General features: G+C 42.4%; 2 protein-coding genes across 9 annotated transcripts in view; one reads left to right on the forward strand and one right to left on the reverse strand.

Annotated features, from left to right (window-relative positions):
- LOC114487363 (transcription initiation factor TFIID subunit 4-like) overlaps nt 1-20,386 on the reverse strand; it is a 314,300-nt gene that overhangs the window by 293,526 nt on the left and 388 nt on the right. Inside the window, exons 2-4 of the mRNA XM_055079364.1 lie at nt 19,689-20,282; nt 11,551-11,602; nt 5,412-5,460 (exon numbers count right to left, since the gene is read on the reverse strand). Of these exons, the coding sequence (XP_054935339.1) occupies nt 5,412-5,460; nt 11,551-11,602; nt 19,689-20,282 (695 nt within the window). The remainder of the gene's footprint in view (nt 1-5,411; nt 5,461-11,550; nt 11,603-19,688; nt 20,283-20,386) is intronic.
- Nucleotides 19,644-20,386, forward strand: part of CREB1 (cAMP responsive element binding protein 1) — a 56,466-nt gene continuing 55,723 nt past the window's right edge. For 6 of the 8 annotated variants that reach the window (XR_002891836.3, XM_024124455.3, XM_024124457.3 and 3 more), the window contains exon 1: nt 19,931-20,057. The gene's annotated coding sequence lies outside the window, so the exon portion shown is untranslated. Of the gene's footprint in view, nt 20,058-20,386 lie in introns of all 8 variants that reach the window. The other 2 variants (XM_024124458.3, XM_024124456.3) reach the window with 2 other exon arrangements.

The following is a 20,386-nucleotide window of genomic DNA, read 5'->3' on the forward strand; positions in this document are numbered from 1 at the left end:
GGGGAAAGTGGGGGTGGGGGTGTGATGATTGGGATTGACATATATACACTAGTATGTATAAAATAGACAATAAGAACCTGCTGTATAAAAATCAATTCAAAAATTAAGAAAAACTTTTTTTAAAAAAGAGCCATGGGTCTAAAGGCCAGCAGAAAAATATTTGTGAATTTATTTCCAACTTGTGTTCTCTTCCTCGTGTGTGAACTTTTAGATCGATAAAGGTATGGTAAAGTGTTTTCAATAACCAAAAGATCCTTTCTAAACTCCTGTTTAATCTTGTCATACTTCTTTTCTACCAGTGCACAAAAATATTTTGGAAGTGTTTTATCCACATTATACTCTGGTCCTGGTAGGGGTAAAACACAATGGTTGACAGGTCTATGTCCATATTTACAACTGTTAGGGATTCCTGCTGTAATATCGACATTCTCAGTCCTGACTACGGTAGACTATTGCTAGAGAGAGACACAATAATTCCCCTCAACTGCATGCTCTTTTTCAATGTGACTCTACTACTCCTTCCATCAATAAGTAGAGTCTATTTCCTCTCCCTTTGAATCTGGGCTGGCTTTGTGACTTGCTTGACTCACAGAATTTGGCAGAAGGGACTCAGTGTGATTTCTAGGCATTCTCGTGGAGCCCCAAGCCTCCATGTAAGGAAGTCCAAGATGTACTGCTAGACAGAGTCTCTAAGAGGAGCCCCATGGTGCCCAGCTGACAGCCATCCCCAGACATGTGAGTGAGGCCATGTTGCCTCCTCCAGCCCGAGTCATGACCAGCCAACACATGTAGAGCAGAGGCCAGTCTTTTCCACTGAGTCCTGTTCAAATTGCAGGTCTATAGAATCATAAGCAAATTTCTGCTTTAAGCTACTGTGTTTTGGGGTAACTTGTTACCTACCAGTAGATAACCAAAATACTGACCTTATACAAAAATGACTGAATTGTGTACAGCTATCCAGATTTGGTACACCAGAGATGAAATACTTGGCCTCAGAAAGCATAATCTGTCTCAGTACAAAAATGTAAATGATCAAAGTCCAAATTATGCTCCGAATCAGAGACCACTCTCCCAATATCCATGCTCCCCTTCTTCTATAGCAGTGGCCCTCAAAGTGTGGTCCTGGACCAGCAGTATCAACAACACGTGAGAACTTGTTAGAAATGCAGATTCTTGGCCTGCTTCTGAAAGAGAAACTCTGGGGGTGGGGCCCAGCAAGCTGTATTTCAACAAGTCTTACAGGTGAGTCTGATGCATGCTGAAGTTTGAGAACCACTGTTCTATGGCAATAACACTTCTGATGCTTAACTGGTATACCTGGCCACCTGGATAAAGACTAGATAAGGAGGCTAGGTAAGGCCACGACTAAGTTCTGACCAGCAAAAAGTAAGCAGAAATGGGAAAGTGGGTGTTCCCTTCTCTGCCTCTTTCACCTTCATGCTAGTTGGAATTCAGATATGATGGCTGGAGCCCTGGAAAATGTCTTAGATCATGAGGTGATCCTGGGAAATGAATCCATGCACAGCAGAGAAACAATATGGAAGGAGCCCAGGACCCTGATACTATGGAGCTGCCCCATTAGTTCTAGACTGATTCCCTGACTTCCTGAACATGAGAGAGAAACTCCTACCTTAAGCTTCTGTTTTTAAAGTTTTCTGCCCCTGAGTTAAATCTGATCCTAACTAATATGTAATTCGAATAAAGTAGTCCCCCTTCCCCTCACCGGCTGAGATATTCTTTAATATAAGAATATTTTTTCTTCACTTGTCACAAGTTATTCTTTAGATTGTTCAATGTTTTAATTGCCTATTAGCTGTCTCCTTGTTTGACTAGAAGCTCCGTGAGGGCAGTTTTGCTTTGTTCATCATTGAATTCCCAGCATCCAACACACTTCTACTCTCACAACAGGGACTTCGTGAATATTTACTGAATCAAATGGACAGATGAAAGGATGGATGCAGGAAAACCACATTTTTTCCAGAGTCTTTAAGCACTGATAAAATGACCAAGCCTCAAATAATCTTTCTTTTACGTCCAGCAAAACTATCTCCCCACCACATCCTACCTCTGTTCCACAATGTAATCTAAATATGAAGCAACAATAACAAAAACTAACACTTTTACATACCTTAAAATGTACCAAAGACAAATTCCAATAGAGGAGCATCCTACAATATACCTGACCAGTACTCCTCAAACCTGTCAAAATCATCAAAAACAGGAAAGGCTGAGAAACTGTCACAGGGAACGTAAGAAGACACGACCAGTAAATGTGACCTAGTATCCTGGATGGGATCCTGGAACAGAAAAGGACATTAGGTAGAGACTAAGGAAATCTGAATAAACTACAGACTTTAATTAATAATAAGATGTCAGTATTGGCTCGATAATTGTTAACAAATATACCACACTAATGTAAGATGTTAATAATAGGGAAACCAGGCTTGGGATGGGGTGAGGGGAGGAGATGTAGGTATATATTCTCTGTACTATCTGCTCACTTCTGTAAATCTAAACTGTTCTAAAAAATAAAGTCTATTAATAAAAGAAATATGCCAAAGACTTACATATATTAACTCTTATTACATATGTTAGTTCTCAAGAAGACTCAGATGGGAAGTATGATGAGCCTTATTTTACAGATACAAAAGAGTGCATTAAGTTCAGTTTCCCCAAGTCCCTAAGGCTTAGAGTATATGTTTCTTCTGGATCAAAATATATTTGAGGGCTTCCCTGGTGGTGCAGTGGTTGAGAATCCGCCTGCCGATGCAGGGAACACGGGTTTGTGCCCCGGTCCAGGAAGATCCCACATGCCGCAGAGTGGCTGGGCCCGTGAGCCATGGCCGCTGAGCCTGCGCGTCCGGAGGCTGTGCTCCGCAATGGGAGAGGCCACAACAGTGAGAGGCCCGCGTACCACACACACACACACACACACACACTATATATATATATATATATATATATATATATATTTGATTCAGTCATTCAAATAATGCGTATTGATTACTTGTGCCACCCAGAGACTGAGCTTAGGTGGTTCTATGAAAAGAGTCAAAATTAGGAAGGCAGAAAGAGCTTTGTATCTGCCTACTGAAATTTAAAGGGCACAAGCAAACATTTTAAAGCATGCACAATTCTAAAATGTGTTATATTTACATGTTGACAGCACATATACTCCTCCAACAGCTAGAAACAACTGAGCTTGACATCTAATTATCAAGAATAATTATTTAAATATGAAGCCACTAGCTGGCATAAATTTTTAAGAACACATATGTCATAAATCAGAAATTACAAAGCTGATTGAGAGTGAATTTTTATCTTATCCCATGTACCAAAATAGCTAAGGCTCTAACTCTGAGGACAATCCCTAGTCTATGCTGAAAGAACACCTCAAAATGAGAAAAATCTCTATGTCACTGCATTCCTTTCTAAAGACTGTAAACTTCCTTAACTACTATTTTGGTTAGCAGAACCTTAACATTTTCATTACTGATTACTCTGTTGATCAAAACAAAAGATTTGGCACCTCGACTGATCTAATTCCTGACCCATGTAGTCTGACCATGAAATGTTATCCATGCTCACTATGATAACGTGGTACACCAAGATGAAAATAAGCTTTGTTGAAATTTTTTTGCAAAATTTATTACCTATGGGGATTGACTTTCACGCCCGGAACTGTAATCAACAGGTAGAGTCCAATCTAAATATCCACCTGAAACAATACCTAAGGGAGTATTCTGCATCTGTAACTTCATTGCTTCTCATGATTCCTTTAGCTGCCTCACTGTATTTATCCTTAAAAGTTCAGCTGAGGCATTAGGTCCTTCACAAAGTTTTAGCCTGCTCATTGTGGGCCATGGCACCTTGCATGGACCTCAGTAATAGGATTTATCACCATTCAGTAAAATTCAACAAGTATTGAATGAAAGCAGATGAGGTACCATTCTGAGCATCTGGGAAACATCAGTGAACAAATCAAAGTTGCCTACCCTTGTGAGGAAAAATAGATGATAAATAAACTATAATACGTAAGTAAATTTGATAGCATGTTATAATGATAAGTGCTATGGAAAAAGAAAACAAGAAGTGGGTTAAGGGGGCTGGGGTGGACTAGGGTACAGAGGAAGGTTCAGGTTATAGTATTAATTAGGGTGGCAAGGTAGGTTTCTGTGAGAACAGGAGATTTGAGCAAAGACTCAAAGGAAGTGAGGGAATTATCTCTGTAGATCCCCAAAGAGGAGGCTTCCAGGTAGGGGAAAGAATTAGAGCAAAGACCCTCAGGCAGTTATATGCTTGGTGAGTTTGAGAAAAAGCCTGGAGGCCAGTGAGTGTGGAGCAAAATGCCCCAGAAGGGAGTAGGAGGGGAAGAGAGAAGTGAAGCAGGGAGCATCAGTCATGGGGATTTGGGGGCCATCACAAACACTGGCTTTTACTCTATGTGAAATGGTGAGCTATTGCTGGGTTTTGAGTAGTGTAGAGACATGATCTGACTTATTTTTGCATGATTCATTCAGGCCATTATGTGGAGAATAAAATTGTAGTGGAGCCAAGACAGAAGCAGAAAAACCTATTAGGAGGTAATTGTAAGTGAGAGAGGATGATGCCCCAGGCCAGAGAAGTAATGTAGAGACGGGTAGATGAGAGCCACATGGTACAATAGATGTGGGGCCTAACAAACAGAGGAGAGCCAAAGATGACTCCAGGGATTTTGTCCTGAGCAACTACTACAATGGAGGTGTCATGAACTAATGTGGGAAGACCATGCTTCCATGGAATTCACGAAAGAATATGAATTTGGTTGTTATCTGAAAATGTGCTGTTGACACTTTCTGGTAAGATGGAGTAAGCACAAGAAGAGTGGGTGTAAGTGGTTTGAAAGAAAATCTGGGATTCAGCAGAGGGGCACATTTTAGAAGTGTTCCATTTCAAATTCCCAATACTTGATATCACAAACAACATTGTGAGGAAAAACAGAAATTAATGTCTCTGAGTCTTAAAGTGATTCTGAAGAATTAGACTCTGAACATGAAAAAGTTCTAGAAATATCTCAAATAATTTGTTTACATTTACCTTTTCATGTATGACCTGAGAATAAAATATTATTTTAAAAATCCATCTAGATAGACCTAAATTTTCAAGAAATAGAAAATAATTTTGGTGATAAGAAATCACCATGTAATAGTTTAACGGGCAGTGTTTTTCTTAGTGACACAAAAAATATCTTTTAATTGGATACAATGAAATATTATGATAAAAATAACTAATACTTACTAGCCACAATGAGCCAGCGACAGTGCTAACTGCTATATACGGAAATTTTTATTTCACTCTCACAGCAATCCTATGAAGTAGCTACCAATTTCCCCCCGTTTAAGAGAAAGCTCAAAATAGTGAAGAAAACTTACGTGTCTTCTGTATGTCCCATATGATCTTTGTGCTTTGCTGTTTTTTCCCCTTGGAAAAAAAATTATCAGCCTCTTATTTAATAATTCCTCACCATTAAGAATTTTAAGAACGAAATCTTTAGCATGGGTCTTCCACACATGCTCCATGTGTTATCCCAAGCATGGCTGCTCTCTCTGCTACACATAGACCTCTAATTCCAGTCTTTTCTGTCCTGGGTTTTGTGTTTTGGGTTTTGTTTGGTTCCCTCTGTTCAGGTCAAAAAACAGGCATAGAAGGAGGTGCAGGGCTAAAGGGATGAGTAAAACTTTGTCCCTGGGCTTGAGGCACTTACAGTCTAACGGGTAAGACAATACATGAATGGGTGATTTACTTCCTTTCACGTGCCAGGTGCTCTGCCTCTTTGTGTGCAGCAAGCTCTGACAGTGAAGCTACAACTTAGGGCAAGCCCTAACAGAAAGAAAGAGAGGGTGTTTTCTCAACTCCTTCGGCTTCATGCTGTATTACAGGTAATTCCAAAAAACATTCCTGGGCTGCAGTGAGCCACTCAGGGAGTGTTTTGATTATAGCTCTCTCATACCTTGTATCACGTAGGCCACAAGAGCATACGCTGTTTGTTTAACCTTGGACTAAAGATGACAGACTAGGATATATAAAAGTCCTGAAAATGATTCAGTTCCGGCTTCCCAGAAAAAATACAAGAAACTCTGACACACAATTACAAAAGCATTCTACTGGTTGGACTCAAAAACCACAGCTACAAAAACCATTTAGCAATGTACCATAGAATAGATGTTAGTGACATTTACAGAGTATTAGACAATAATATATTAAACAATAACATTTGCAGATTCATTATATGAATCTACACAGGGTAACTGTACTGGAGGGTAGGGAGTAGGGGGAAAAGGGATGCAGTCCATCCTGGAAAAGGATCACTCTAGTTAGGGAGACTCTATGAACCTAGAATAAGAACCAGGGCTGTAAGCACACCAAATTCTAGTAAATTCAATTCCATTTCACTGATGTTTATAACCCTCATTCATAGTTTGAGAATACATGTACTAAGGGATCTCTTAAGAGGATCTCAGAACTGTGACAGTATCTGCTCAAACCAATGGATTAGGATGAAACAAAGTTTTTCTTCCTGATCTACAAACGCAAGACCCCAATGATATAAAATCTGCTTGTGCAAGGAGGCATGAGCAAGTGCATCCTCTAAATTCAGTTGGCAAGAAGATATTTCCTGGGAAGAAGTAACACTGTAGTTAATGCAGCTTACAGAAACATATACCAAATCACTGTCATTTTTGACAGGTCCCTTAAAAAAAGCGTGTCAAATACTAAAATATAAGAATTTAGCTGACAGGACTAGATTCTTTGCTAAGAACTGTCTACACAAAGAAGGGACACTGGCAATCATGACACTGAGATTTTTAAGGGTTCTTATACTCATCTGCAGCCTTCGGATGTATACAGATGAAAAGATTTATTCTCTCCTTCCCCACCATCCTTACATATTCAAACAAGTAACTTCTTTCTAAATTCCTTGTAGAAGGAGGGGGGGTAAAAGTCTAGCTGGGAGGAACTTTTGAAAATAGACAGTGTCCCTTCCCCCACTCCATCTTTGGATGCTATTGATGGAAAGGTATTGTGTGTGAAAAAGATAGAAAACTTGAGAACCACTCATTAAGTATCTGAACACACAAATCAGATACCTTGATGCAGTCTTAGGAGGTACAGTAACTCCTACCTTACAAGCTAACCTCCGATAGGCTTTCACTATGCAGAGATGGGATGCTTCTTAGAGTGTGGTTTGAACCCCTGTATCCTGTACCTGAGTTAGGAGTAGCAATTCCTGTCAGGGAATGAATCAGCTGTGTTGTTTTCCAGTGTCACCAAGGCAACATACATGACTGAACCACAACTAACACAGATCAGAAAAGTTTTATCAAGGTGAACATCAGCATTAAGATTGATAGAATTAATGACCACTTCATTCTTTTTATCCATGTATTGAAAGAAATGTTACTCTTCTGGAGAAGAAATGTGCTCTGGTACTTCTGAGGTACATCCTATGATAAATTATATTTTACTTCAGCACAGTAAGCATCAGTTTTTAAGCCCCAAAGACATTTAGTGTGTATGTTTTCCTTGCTTTCTTTGAATAAGCATCAGGTAGCAAAGGCATAAAGCCTGAAGGGAAAGGACTTAAGAACCTAGTAAGACAGTTAAAAAGGCAAGAGAAACCCTATCTTTTTATGTTATTATTACTACTGCCTTAGATATTTGACTATGAACACTAGTATGAGAGTATTGCAGTCAAAACTGCAGAATTTGGATAGGACGGCAAAAAAGAAAGCAGTTATCCTTAGAAAGTCAAATGTCTCCACCTTCTCGGAGTTACTAATGCTGTTTCCCATGGCTTCTTGGAAAATACCACTGTTTTCTCTGGTTTCTTTCCAGGTGCTTTATTGAGAGAGTAAGATGAAGGAAGAGGAAAATATCATAAACAACTTTATTGTGGAAGGACAGCAAATGTTGACATTCTCATATTTATAATTGTGGAGGAAGAAGGATAGTCAGAAAATGTGGCATTGGTCATTTGCGGATTGTTCTAGCACAATAATTCTCAAATATATTCATCCTCAATCCTTCCCTTTATACTCTAAATCAGCGCTTCTAAAACTATCTGTGGTGAAGGACCAAATTTTAAAATTTCCAATCTACTGCAAACTTTTGTAAATTACAATAGAAATGAGTTACTAGAAAAGTAAATTTAAAAAAACCAAAATATACAAAACATAAGCCCCCAAATTTTGTATGCTTGATTTCAACAGACACAAAATACACTGCCGAATTGCTATTAAAGTTTATAAATGCTTATTCTCAACTTCTATACTCACCTTGTGGCAGATGGGTAACAAACTATTCCCAACTACAGTCTGAAAAGAACCATCCTAATCACACACATATCCACAAGCACAGGACACATATACATCACAGAAGCACACACAAACACATCAAAGTAAAGCTAAATTTCTATCCATTTAAAAAATAATTCAAATTCATATTAAATTATTATATTACATATTTCTTTATATCTCACTTCATACAAAAAAAGCCGATGAGAAAAGAGCAGTCTCCTACCCCAACTCTGTCTTCCAGTGCCTTCTCAAAGTGGCAGCTATCTTAACAATCAAACCTGTCAGAGAAGCTGTTAATGCCCATCTCCCCTCCCCCAGTCTGACCTTCCTCCTGGGGCTCTCTTCTTCTCACAGCTGCCGACCTGGGTATTTCCTCTGCCTCCTTCTATGCAGGGGTTCCCTTTGAGAAAGACTGTACTACTGTTTGAAATATTTGCAGCTCCTGCCTTGGGGTCGATTATATCAATATGTGCCCCATTGATGTCAGGCTTGGTTATGACTTGTGGAGTTCCATCCTATGGAAGGATTTTTCATTTTTGCCTTGTTAAACTCAGAAGTGACCATGTGACTTGTTTGGCCAATGACATGTGACATTCCAAGGTGGAAGCTTAAGAGATCTATCAACTCTTTTCCCTCTGCCACAAGACAAGCAATTTCCCAGATAAAGGATGCTCCATCAGGCTGGGTCCCATTATGAAGGTGACAAGGAGCAAAACTACACGATGGACACATTGGGTGAAAAGAAATAAACTTATATTGTAAGCCATGGAGAGTTTGGTATTGTTTGTTACTGCATCATAGCCTAAGCTGACAGATAACACTCTTGATACCTAGATCTCCTTTTTTTGGTTTTACTAACTCATTTTGGTAATGCATATCTTCTAGTAGTTTCCTGAGAAAGTGTTCATGACAAGAAAGATCTAATATGTCTGAAAATAATAGAATACTGAATTTGAAATAATTTTCCCACAGAATCACAAAGCATTAAGACATTGTCTTCTAGTTTCCAATGATGCTGTTGAGAAGACCACTGTTGTTTTTATTTCTAGTCCTTTGTATGTACCTTCACCCCCTGCCAGAGGCTTTTAATAGGTTGTGGTTGTGTCCGATATGGGCCTTTTTCAAGAGATTTGAATATCTTTTTCAATCTTAATTCTCATGTTTTTCAAATCTAGGAAAGAATCTCCAATATTTATTCCCCTTAAGATCATCTTTTAAATAAGAATTTAGTTGTATCAAAGTTATACATGCTCAAAGTTTGCAGAGTCAAAGCTCTCTCAATGAATATTTACCCTTTCCCAGAGATAACCACTATGAAATTTTTTAGCTAATTCCTTGGAATTGACCTCCATGTCTCTTAAACACGTTTTAATTGTGGTTACTTGATATTTCTGTTGTAGGCATTACTTACTGATTTTCACTATGGAAATGAGGATTTATCCTCCTACTTCTCTGCATGCCCACCACATACATGCTCCTTTCACTATATATCATAACTTTAATTAGATTCATAATGAGTATTTACATTATTGGGACCTTGTATTCTAGTTAGATTTGAGCCATGTGATAACTGTGATTACTTTTCCTCTCCTGCCAAACCTTTTGTTTTCCCTGGAGTTAATAATTGTATTGTTCTCTTCGTTTACTTAGTTTCCTAAGCACATATCACCAATTCAAAATTCTCTACTACTTGTTTAAATCTCATGTCAATACATTCACACGTATCAGACTTTCTGTTTGGTGGTTAGTTGGCTTCTCTCTTTCATGCAGAACAATTTCCTTAAATTCACAGGAGTACCCCCAAATGGAGGTCCTTTCTTCGCATTTCTCAAGATAGAAGGATTAAATATATTTTAGTTAGCAGTTTGTTCACTGGATTTATAACTTTTAAATATTTGGACAAATGTTCTGTAGGCCTCTCTTTGTACTCTTTTCCCAGGCTCTGCAAATGGGATAAAGCAGGCATGGCCTCTAATTCCTGAACCCTTCTGGATTTCTGTCAGGCAAATTGGCTTCCTTCTCACCGGTATCTCTTCTGCAGGCACTTAGGTATCAGCTTCTCCCACTCTGCCAAGTCAGCTACCCTTCCTCCATCCATCCTGTCTTCTAAGCATGTGCTGAATTCTCTCAACTGCTATTGTCTGCTTTTCTGTTCTTTTTGTCCTTGAGGGCTTGTATAAGTATCTTATTGCTACTGTAACAAATTGGCACAAACCTACTGTCTTAAAAAAACACAAATTTATTATTTTATAGTTCTGGAGATCTGAAGTCCAAAATCAGTCTCAGTGGGCTAAAATCAAGGTGTTGCCAGGCTGCATTCCTCGAGGAAACTCTAAGGGAGAATCTGTCTCTTTGTCCAGTTCCTACAAGCCGTCTGCATGTCTTGGCTACTGATCCCATCCTCTATCATCGGAGCCAGCAGCTGAGCATCTTCCAATTTCCGTCTCTCTCTCTCTCTCTCTCTCTCTGACTCTAACTCTCCTGTCTACCTCTTTCCTTTATAAGCAGCTTTGTGATTACATTGGGCCCACTCACATAATCCAGGATAATCTTCGCAGCTCAAAATCCTTAACTTAATTAAGCCTGCAAAGTCCTTTTTTTCAAGAAAGATAACACATCCATAGGTTCCAGGAATTAAGACATGAGTATTTATGAGAGGACCATTATTCTATCTATCATAAGGGTTTATACTTTTCTTCCTCCTTTACTGTGGGGTGCCAGGAATAAGCAACTCAAAAAGTATGTGTTCAATCACCTTATTTGATCAGGAGCCCAAGTAGTATGTGTCCTGTTTCCAATTCCTGGGATTCTTCTCATATCTTTTTCTCAAATAGATAATAATGATAGTATAGGAATAATAATAGAAATAACCAAATATCACTAAAGCCCTTAATCCATACATGAGATTAGGACAGGCCCCAGAAATGTTTTCATAAACCCTGAGTGCCACTGTTTGGGAGAGAATTTGGCAGAGTGGAAATGGGAAGAAAATAAATAAAACTGGAAAACAGAACAAAGGAGTGGGGAAAAATTTTTTGAAGGAGGTGCTTATAAGATTATGAAATATGCTTGTCGCTCAGTAATATGGGTGCTAACCAAAGACTAGTAGACAAGAATCAGAGATAGGAACAGAAAGGCAACATTACATATGAAAAAAAGAAAGCTAAATTTAGAATTGGAAGTTCTAAATTCAAACCCCAATTCTCAAACTTACAGTCTGATCTTGCACAAGTCAATCAGGTATCTTGGTTGTATAGCTGAAGAAGCTGAAACCCAAAGAAATTATCTTAATTTAAATTAGCAGACATATATGAAAGACCTCAGAGAGACATCTGCTACATTGCAGTTGAATGTTAGTTGAATCTGAAGCAGAAAGTCACTAATTGAAAACTAGCATTATGGCATAAGAAATGATAACATTAAAAACCCAACAGCTGGAAGGCAGACTGAAAGAAAATTATCTTTCGCATTTCTAAAAAGATGGACTAGTCTGGCCATAAGAAAATTCACCTTAATGCGTGGGTATGATTGCAGATATTCTATTGAAATATCACTTTTATTCATTAAAAAAAACATTTTATTGAACTCCTCCAACGTGCCAAACGCCATGCTAGGTATTAAGGATATAGCAGTGAATAAGGCAGATGCAATCTCTGCCCTCACCGAAGTTACAGTCTAGCAGGGAACTAGACAGTTAAACAAATAATGACAAGTAGTGTGATAGGTACTTTTTAAAAAAATTTTTTCCTCCAGATTTATTTGTTACTTTTTTTTTTTTTTTTTTTTTTTGGCCATGCTATGTGGCATGCAGGATCTTAGTTCCCTGACCAGGTATCGAACCCTTGCCCCCTACATTGGGAGCATGGAGTCCTAACCACTGGACCGCCAGAGAAGTGCCAACATTTTTATTTTTTTAATTTATTTTTTTGGCTGCTCTGCACAGCATGTGGGATCTTAGCTCCCTGACCAGGGATCGAACGCTTGCCCCGAGCAGTGGAAGCACGGAATCCTAACCACTGGACTGCCAGGGAAGTCCCAAGTGTGATGGGTGCTTTGACAGAAACAAAAACATGGAATTCAGGCACCTCAGACTAGAGTGTTGGTTTGGGGTAGGGAGTTAGGTAGGGTACTCAGAGTTCATGACACACCCTTCAGACCTCAGCTAAAGACTAGGAATTAGTGAAGCAAAAATGAAAGGGGGTGGTTAGGCAGAGGGTTTCAAGGAGCCTACTCCTTCGCCGAGGAAGAGTGACAAGGTATCGTGGAAGCTTTTTAGCCTAATTCTTGTGTCATGCATGAAAATGGCGATAGAACTGACATGAGAACAAAGTGCTTACAACGATGCTTTCAGAATGACAGACTCACATCGATGGAATTATAATTTGCTTTCTTCTCAAAGCATTTTCCCTCTCCCACTTTTCATTCTACAACCAGGCAGTGGAGCACAGCGGCTAAGAGCGCAGGCTCTGGAGCCAGGCTGCCTGTCTGGGTTCACATTCTGACTCTGCCACTTGCTAGCTCTAAGACCTTGGAGACGTTTATTTCATCACCCCTCCATGCTTCAGCTTCCTCATCTATAAAATGTTCTTAATATTAATATTTTCCTCATTGAGTTATTATGGGGATTAAGTTAGTTAATAAATCAAAAGTGTTTAAAACAGTGCCTGGCACAAAGTAAGAACTCAATAAATCTTCACTTGTTGCTGCTACCAGTTTTATTTGCCAACCACTGGCCTTTTGTAATTTCCAGGAGGATAAGAGGCCATCTGACTTTGTTTACATGGCACTGCTTTCAGTCACAAGGAAGACAAGAATGCAGCAGTACTAGTAGCTAACTACCTGGTCCTCAGAATAGAAATAAGAAGCCACCAGAATCTTCCTGATCAGTTCTGACTCTGAGACATGGGAAGATCAGAAAGCTTCAAAGAGGTCTTCATCTCTTTCAAGTTCTATGGAACTGAGACAGAGATGGCAGAGAGCGTGGCCATGATGAAATCAGGCCCCACAAGAAGGCAAAACTTTGGTGGACCCACCATGATTCAGGCTGCAATACAGAAACAATAGTTATAGATGCCAGCTACGTACAAGACACTGTTCTAGGTGTTAAGAATATAGCAGTGAAAAAAGAGACAAAAGTACCTGCAAACACAATAAATGAGCTAAGTATATAACATACCAGAAAGTGACAGGTGCTATGGAGAAAAATTAAGTAGCAAAAGGAGATAGGGAGAGCAAAAGAGCAAAGAGAGAGGTGGGGTGTAGGGTGAACAATTTTCATCAGGGTAGTAAGGGAAGGCCTCACAGAAATGGGGACGTTTGAGCAAAGACCTGAGGAGATGAGGAGGACATGGAAACGTCTGGAAAGAGCATCCCGAGCAGAGAGAACAGCAGATGCCAAGTCCCTGAGGGGAGTGGGTCCAAAGTGTTTGAGGAACAGCAAGATGGTCAACAGGCCTCTGAGCAGAGAAAGGTAGGGGAGGAAGAGCAGAAAGTAAAATCAGAGAGGAAATGGGGTCTTGTAGGCCTAACTGTAAGAATCACAGAATTTTCTGAGTGAGATGGGGAGCTACTGGATAGTTTTGAACAGAATCATGGTGTGGTCAGCTTTAAAGTTTAAAAGGATCGCTCTGGCTGCTGGGCTGAGAAAAGAATTAAGGTTAAGGGTGGCTGATGTAGAATCCTAATCAAAGGTAACAGCGGCTTGGACCAAGGTGGTATCAGTGGAGATGGGAAGAGGGGTCACATATTTTGAAGAGATAACAACAGGATTTGAAGACAGATTGGATGTAGGGTGTAAAAGAGCTGCTGAGTCGCCCTTAGCAATGGGAATGATGGAGGTGCCATTAACTGAGATAGAGAAGGTTGTAGGCAGAGAAGGTTTTTGAGGGGAGGAGAGATCAGGAGTTTGGTTTTCAGTTTAATAAAATGGAGAGGTCTGTTAAATACCCATATATCATATCCAATGCTGTAAGACTGAATGAGACACTGAGGGATAGAGTATAGTAACAGAAGAGGTCCTGGGACACTCCAATATTGAGAGGTCAGTGAGCAAAGGAGATTGAGAACAATGACCAGTAGTGCACGATGAAAATCAGGAGAGTGAAGTGCCCTACTATTACTACTATTTATGTTTATTGTTGACTGGCTCCCTTGCTAAAATACACGTTCTAAAAAGCATTATCGGGCTTCCCTGGTGGCTCAGTGGTTAAGAATCCACCTGCCAATGCAGGGGACACAGGTTAGAGGCCTGGTCCAGGAAGATCCCACATGCCGTGGAGCAACTAAGCCTGTGTGCCACAACTACTGAGCCTGCACTCTAGAGCCCGTGAGCCACAACTACTGAGCCCATGCCCCACAACTACTGAAGCCTGTGCACCTAGAGCCCGTGCTCCGCAACAAGAGAAGCCACTGCAATGAGAAGCCCGCGCACCGCAACAAAGAGTAGCCCCCGCTCACCACAACTAGAGAAAGCCCACGTGCAGCAATGAAGACCCATCGTAGCTAAAAAATAAATAAATTTATTTTTTTAAAAAAACAAAAGTAGTAAAACAGACAGTATATTTGAAGGTAATAAGTGCCATAGGAAAAAATAGGGGTGATTGAGGTGGGTGTCAAATTGTAATTTTAAATACTATTTTCAAGGCCTCAGTGAGAAATTGACATTTCAGCAAAGACCTGAAGGAGGTGAGGGAGTTAGCTCTCTTGATATTTGGAAAAAGAGCATTTTAAGCACTGAAACAGCCCCCAGGTGCTAAGGCAGAAGAGTGGCTGGTGTACGGCAACGGAAGAAGTAGGGGAAGTTCTTAAGAAGCAATTGCAGTAATCTAGGTAAGAGATGAAAGTATTATAGATCCAGCTCACTTGCAGTGGAGGTGGTAAGTAGTCAGTTTTTGGATATATTTTGCAGGTACAGCCAATAAAATTTCCTACGGGAATAGATGTGGGATGTGAGAGAAAGGAAGGTATTAAGAATCATTCCAAGATTTCTAACCTCAGCAATTAAGATGGGAAAGACTGCAGGTGCAGATGTGAGGGGGAAAATCAGTTCAGTTTTGGACATACTGAGTTTGAGATGTCTATTATACACCTCTGTATCCCCTAGGATCCTCTTGGCCTCCTTGCCTGTAGGGCCTTCTACCACTTATTTTGTCTTCATGGCCATGGCCAACCAACCTCAGGCAGTAACCACCTAATAGTGCTTTGTCTCATGCTCAGGCCACACATCTCACACGAGGGTCTGTTTGGTGCCCACATGAAACGGAAGTATGTGCATGTTGCAGAGGAGGGTAGTGTTAGCATCCTCTGACTGAATCTTAACCTCCTGTCCTGACTCACTACTTTTCCCTACCCTCACTTCCCCAAGACTGTACTCCCTAGTAAGAGCACAGAAGACTTTGCCTCAGATTCTGCTTTCCGGGAGAACCAAGGCTAAGACAACATCCAAGCGGAGGTGTGAGAAGGCAGTTGTTTAAATGAGTCTAAAGTTTGGGAGAGTGATTTGGGAAGATATTTTGAGGGCTGTCAGCATGGGCATTGTATTTGTAATCATGATGCTAGATGAGGGCACAAAGGAGTGAACAGAAAAGAGAAATGTCAGAAAGAGGAGAAGTTGAAGATTTTATGCCAGTACCTTTGAGAGCAGAAACAATGTTTTATTTACTGCAATAGCCCCAGTTTTGTAGTACACAGCACAAAGTGGGTGCTGAACAGGTATTTTTAGAATAAACAAAATAGGTCACCATGGCCTTGGGGTTAGGGAGAAAAACAAATTAAGTCCTGAGAGGTGATGAACTAGAATAGGCAGTGTTCATGGAACTTGAGTTCACAGTGAGGATGAAAATTAGGTTCAAGAGCGGAAGCAAGAGAGAAAAATAACAGGAAAAGGAAGCCGTGGTTAGAAAAAAGCTCTCAGATACCACTTTCTCCTTGAAGCCTTTTATAATCATCTCTCGAGACCTTCCCTCTCTGCGATCGTATCTATCTTATACTATGTCAACTTACATCCATGTGTTCTTCCCTACTTTCATGTCCCCAATATTGACCCTGTTTTCCAAATGAAAAATTGAGTCAAAAATGGGAGTAGCTTTCAAGTCCCAGAGATAAAAACTGACGCTAAAGTTTGACATTTCTAGTTCATTTCTATGGTTTATGGAGATGCCAGAGCCAATACATGAAATTGGGAGACTACATTTCAAACCTGAAGTATATCCAAAGTGTTTAGTAAAATAACTTACACTTGAATGACTGGATGATTGAATGAACAAAATTAGGTGAAAACAGAGGCCAGGAGAAAGTATGATTTAATAACTGTTTGAGGACCACTGGTCTGAGAGTAGGGCACAAGTGAATAGGAGAAGTGGGCCTGAAGTCCCACTAGCACCTAGGAAGCACCTAGGAAGTCAGCAAAGTAACTAAGGCATGAAGAGGTAGGCCCTAAATGAAGATCGGTGTGAACAGAAAGGAAGAATATAAGGAAATTTTTAAATAAAAAATTACTGTATTTGCTGAGTGAGAAGGATTGGTTATGAGCAAATAATTCTAATATTTTGATATCATGTATAGGGCCAGGGTAAGAAGAGCAGGAAGATGATAAGCTCAATTTTGCAAATGTATTTGACACAAGGGTGAGATATACAAATAGAGCTAGTAACAGGCAACATTTAAATCGACACTTATTACATGTCATTGTGCCAAGTACACTTTCCATGAATGATCTCATTTAATTACCACAGTAACACTATGATGTAGGTGCTATTATCATCTTCTCATTTCACAGATGGGAAAACTGAGGTGCAAGAATGAAAAATATGCCCAAAGTCACACAGCTAGTAAGTGGCTGAAGCAGGATTTGAACCCCAAAATATTAAGGATTTTTTTCCCAGGACCATAGAGATATTCATTATTTGTTCAATATTTACTGAGCACCACTACATTCTAGACATTGTGCTGGGGATGGGAGGAGAGAAATTCTGGTGGTGAACAAGACAGACATGGTCCCTACCTGCACAGACTTTACATGGACATTAAACAAATAATTACAAGTACGATGAATCAGAAAGGAAAGTGTTAAGTTATAGTCAGGCAAGAGGAGTGGGTAACAGAAAAGAATTTCAGGGGAAGGGAATAGCATGTATAAATTCCTTGAGGTGAGAGTTTACAGTAGGGAACAAGAGAAAAGAGCCTGGAAGAAATAAAAAGACTAACATGGATGGAGTGCAGAGAGCTAGAGGGACTGCTGGGGAGGCTGGGAAGACGAGCCCAGATAATGGAGGGCCTGGCCTTAAGGACAAGGACTTAGATTGTGTTCAGTAAGCAAAGGGAAGGACTGAAGGAATTCAAGCAGGGTAGTGACTTGATCAGATTTGTATTTGTTAAAATTTGCTCTGGCTGCAGTATGGCAAATGGATTGGAATGAGCCAAGAGCAGTTTTGTAGGACCTCGATGGTAGTTAGTGCAGAACTTCAAGCAAGAGATGAAGGTAGCTTAGACTACAGTGGGATAAGAAGCCACAAATCCTATTTTTTTAAGGCAGGTCTAGGTGATTCTGATGTGTGTCGGAGGTGTCTTAGGTTTCTGAACTGAGTAGACGGACAGGCTGTACTTTACTGATCCGAGGTCTATGGCAAGAGGCTTTTGGAGGGAAGAGGTTGAGTTTGACATCAAGTCATCCAGATGAAAGTGTAGCAAGATCTAGGCTTGAGTTTTGAGCAGGACAGTCTTTGGCAGAGGGTATTTGAAGCTACCGGAAGAGGATGAGATCACCTAGGAAAATGCACATGGGGGGACTCGAGAAGAGGATGAAGCTCAACAGGATTCCAATATTTAACAGTTGGCTAAAAGAGGAGAAGCTGGTTGTTAAAGAACAACCAGAGAGGTAAAAGGAAAACAAGAGCAGAGGGCAGAGAATATTTGGATGAGGCTGTGGGCAATGGTGTAAAATGCCAGAACGAGGTCTTGTAAATGAGGCCTGAAGCTTGTCTGTGACAATTCAGAGCTGCTTCAGGTGTGTGGTAAGAACAGAAGCTAGACTGGAGAGGGCTGAGGACTGGGACATGAACGTCCACGAGCTAAGAGACAATCGCGGTTGGAGAGGGATTTATAGAGAGAAATGTTTTCCAAAAAATGAGAGACTTAAGGATGTTCAAATACTGGACAGAAACGCCGGTAGAGAAAGAAGGGTTGAAAATAACGGAAGGAAAGGGGTATATTCTTCAGCCCAAAGAGAAAGGACGAGGGGATCTACAGGACCAGGCTAGGGAACTCTTTCTTTTTCAACACTAAGTCAATAAGGGACGGAGCTCTGATATGGACCCTCTCGGCTTCCTAAAACATGTTTGCTTTAAGGGACTGAAAGTGAATTACAATAGACATGAAAGCCCGGGAGATGACTGTCGAGTTCAATAAAAAGGATAATGGTAAAGTCGGTATCGTGTCTCGGGTGACCTCTGAGAGAGCAGTTTCAGTAACTTCGAGGCAACGGAAGTCACACTGCGAGTTCAGAGGGGGAGTGGGTGGTGAAGAAAAGGGTGCAGCGGCTGCAACCCTGTGCTGCAGAAAACGGGCTGTGAAAAGAAACCGACACAGGATGGTGCAAAAAAAAAAAAAAAAAAAAAAGGCGGGCAGGTGGAGGAGGAAGGTAAGACATTTCGAAAGTGTAGAAGAGCAACCTCGGTCAGGGCAGGTCACGGCTCGGAGGCCGAAGATGTGTCTCCCAGGCCTGGCCGTTCTCGCTGTTGGACTGAACCCCGCCAAGGTGACCGGAGTCCCAGAGCCTCCGTCCCACGAAATAGAACGGCCCCGCAGGCGGGCACCAGGTTTTTCAGCGGATTCTTGAAGTAGAGCCGCCCGGCCCGCCCAGAGGGGCGGAAAACCCTCCCCACCGGGGCCAACAACGCCCCCGGGCCGCGCCGGCGCAGCGCCGCGGCCTACCGTCCCAGCGTCCAGCCCAGGCCCCAGGCCTCGGGGGCGACCATAGAGCCGCTGCAGGCCTTCCTCCCCGGCTCGCAGGTCTCACGCACTCAGCCGCGGCCCCGACCCAGTGGCGCGTCTCCCCCGTCCCGGCAGCGTTTGAAACTTCCCGGGGCTGGCGGCGCTCGGGGACCCAGACCCGGAACGCCGCAGCCGCCCTAGAGCCCGCCGCTTACCGCCGCAAGGGCAGCCCGCGCGGGGGTTTCCATCGAGCAGTCGACACCCCTCGGGAATTCCCCACCCCGCCACACGCAAACCCTAACTCTTCCTGCAAATTTCCGCCGCGGGTTTTATCCGTCGATAAGCGGCGGGGGCGGGGGTGAGGGGCGGAAGGGGAGGGGGGGGTACTTAGATCACTCCTCCCCACCCCTGGCTCCAGACCACCTTCGCCTTTCCTCCTCTCCCCACGGAAGCCCTCCGCCGTGCCCGAAGGAACTCGAAGGTCTTCGACAAGTTCCGCCTCCAGCGCTGAGGGCGGGGCCGCTCGAGCTCCTCCGGGCCGAGCTCGGCTGTTTCCGTGCGCGGCCGCTGCGCACTCGGCACTGGGCGGCGCTGGCTGGCTCCCTGGCTGCGAGTCCTCAGTCGGCGGCGGCTGCTGCTGCCTGTGGCCCGGGCGGCTGGGAGAAGCGGAGTGTTGGTGAGTGACGCGGCGGAGGTGTAGTTTGACGCGGTGTGTTACGTGGGGGAGAGAATAAAACTCCAGCGAGATCCGGGCCGCGAACGAAAGCAGTGACGGAGGAGCTTGTACCACCGGTAAGAGGAGCAGGAGGAGGAGGCAGGAGCTGGAGAGAGCCGGGGGGACGGAGGGGGGACGGGGAGGCGCCGGACACCAGCGCTCGGGGCCTTCGCCTCGCAGGAGGGGCCGTGGTAAAGATGGAGCCTCCGCCCGAGCCCCACACCATCGCCGCCGCTCGCAGCGAACAAAGAATAATGGCGGCGGACTGGAGCCAGCGGCGGCCGGGGCGGCAGCGACTCTGCCTGCAGCCAGCGGCGGCGCTCATGGCGGGGGGCGGCGGGCGGGGTGGGAGCCGGCGGCCGGGGGTGTGTGCGGGCGGCCGGCCGCGGCGAGCTGGCGCCCGCGT

This window comes from Physeter macrocephalus, chromosome 2, assembly GCF_002837175.3.
Source record: "Physeter macrocephalus isolate SW-GA chromosome 2, ASM283717v5, whole genome shotgun sequence".
In the NCBI taxonomy this organism is placed as follows: domain Eukaryota; kingdom Metazoa; phylum Chordata; class Mammalia; order Artiodactyla; family Physeteridae; genus Physeter; species Physeter macrocephalus.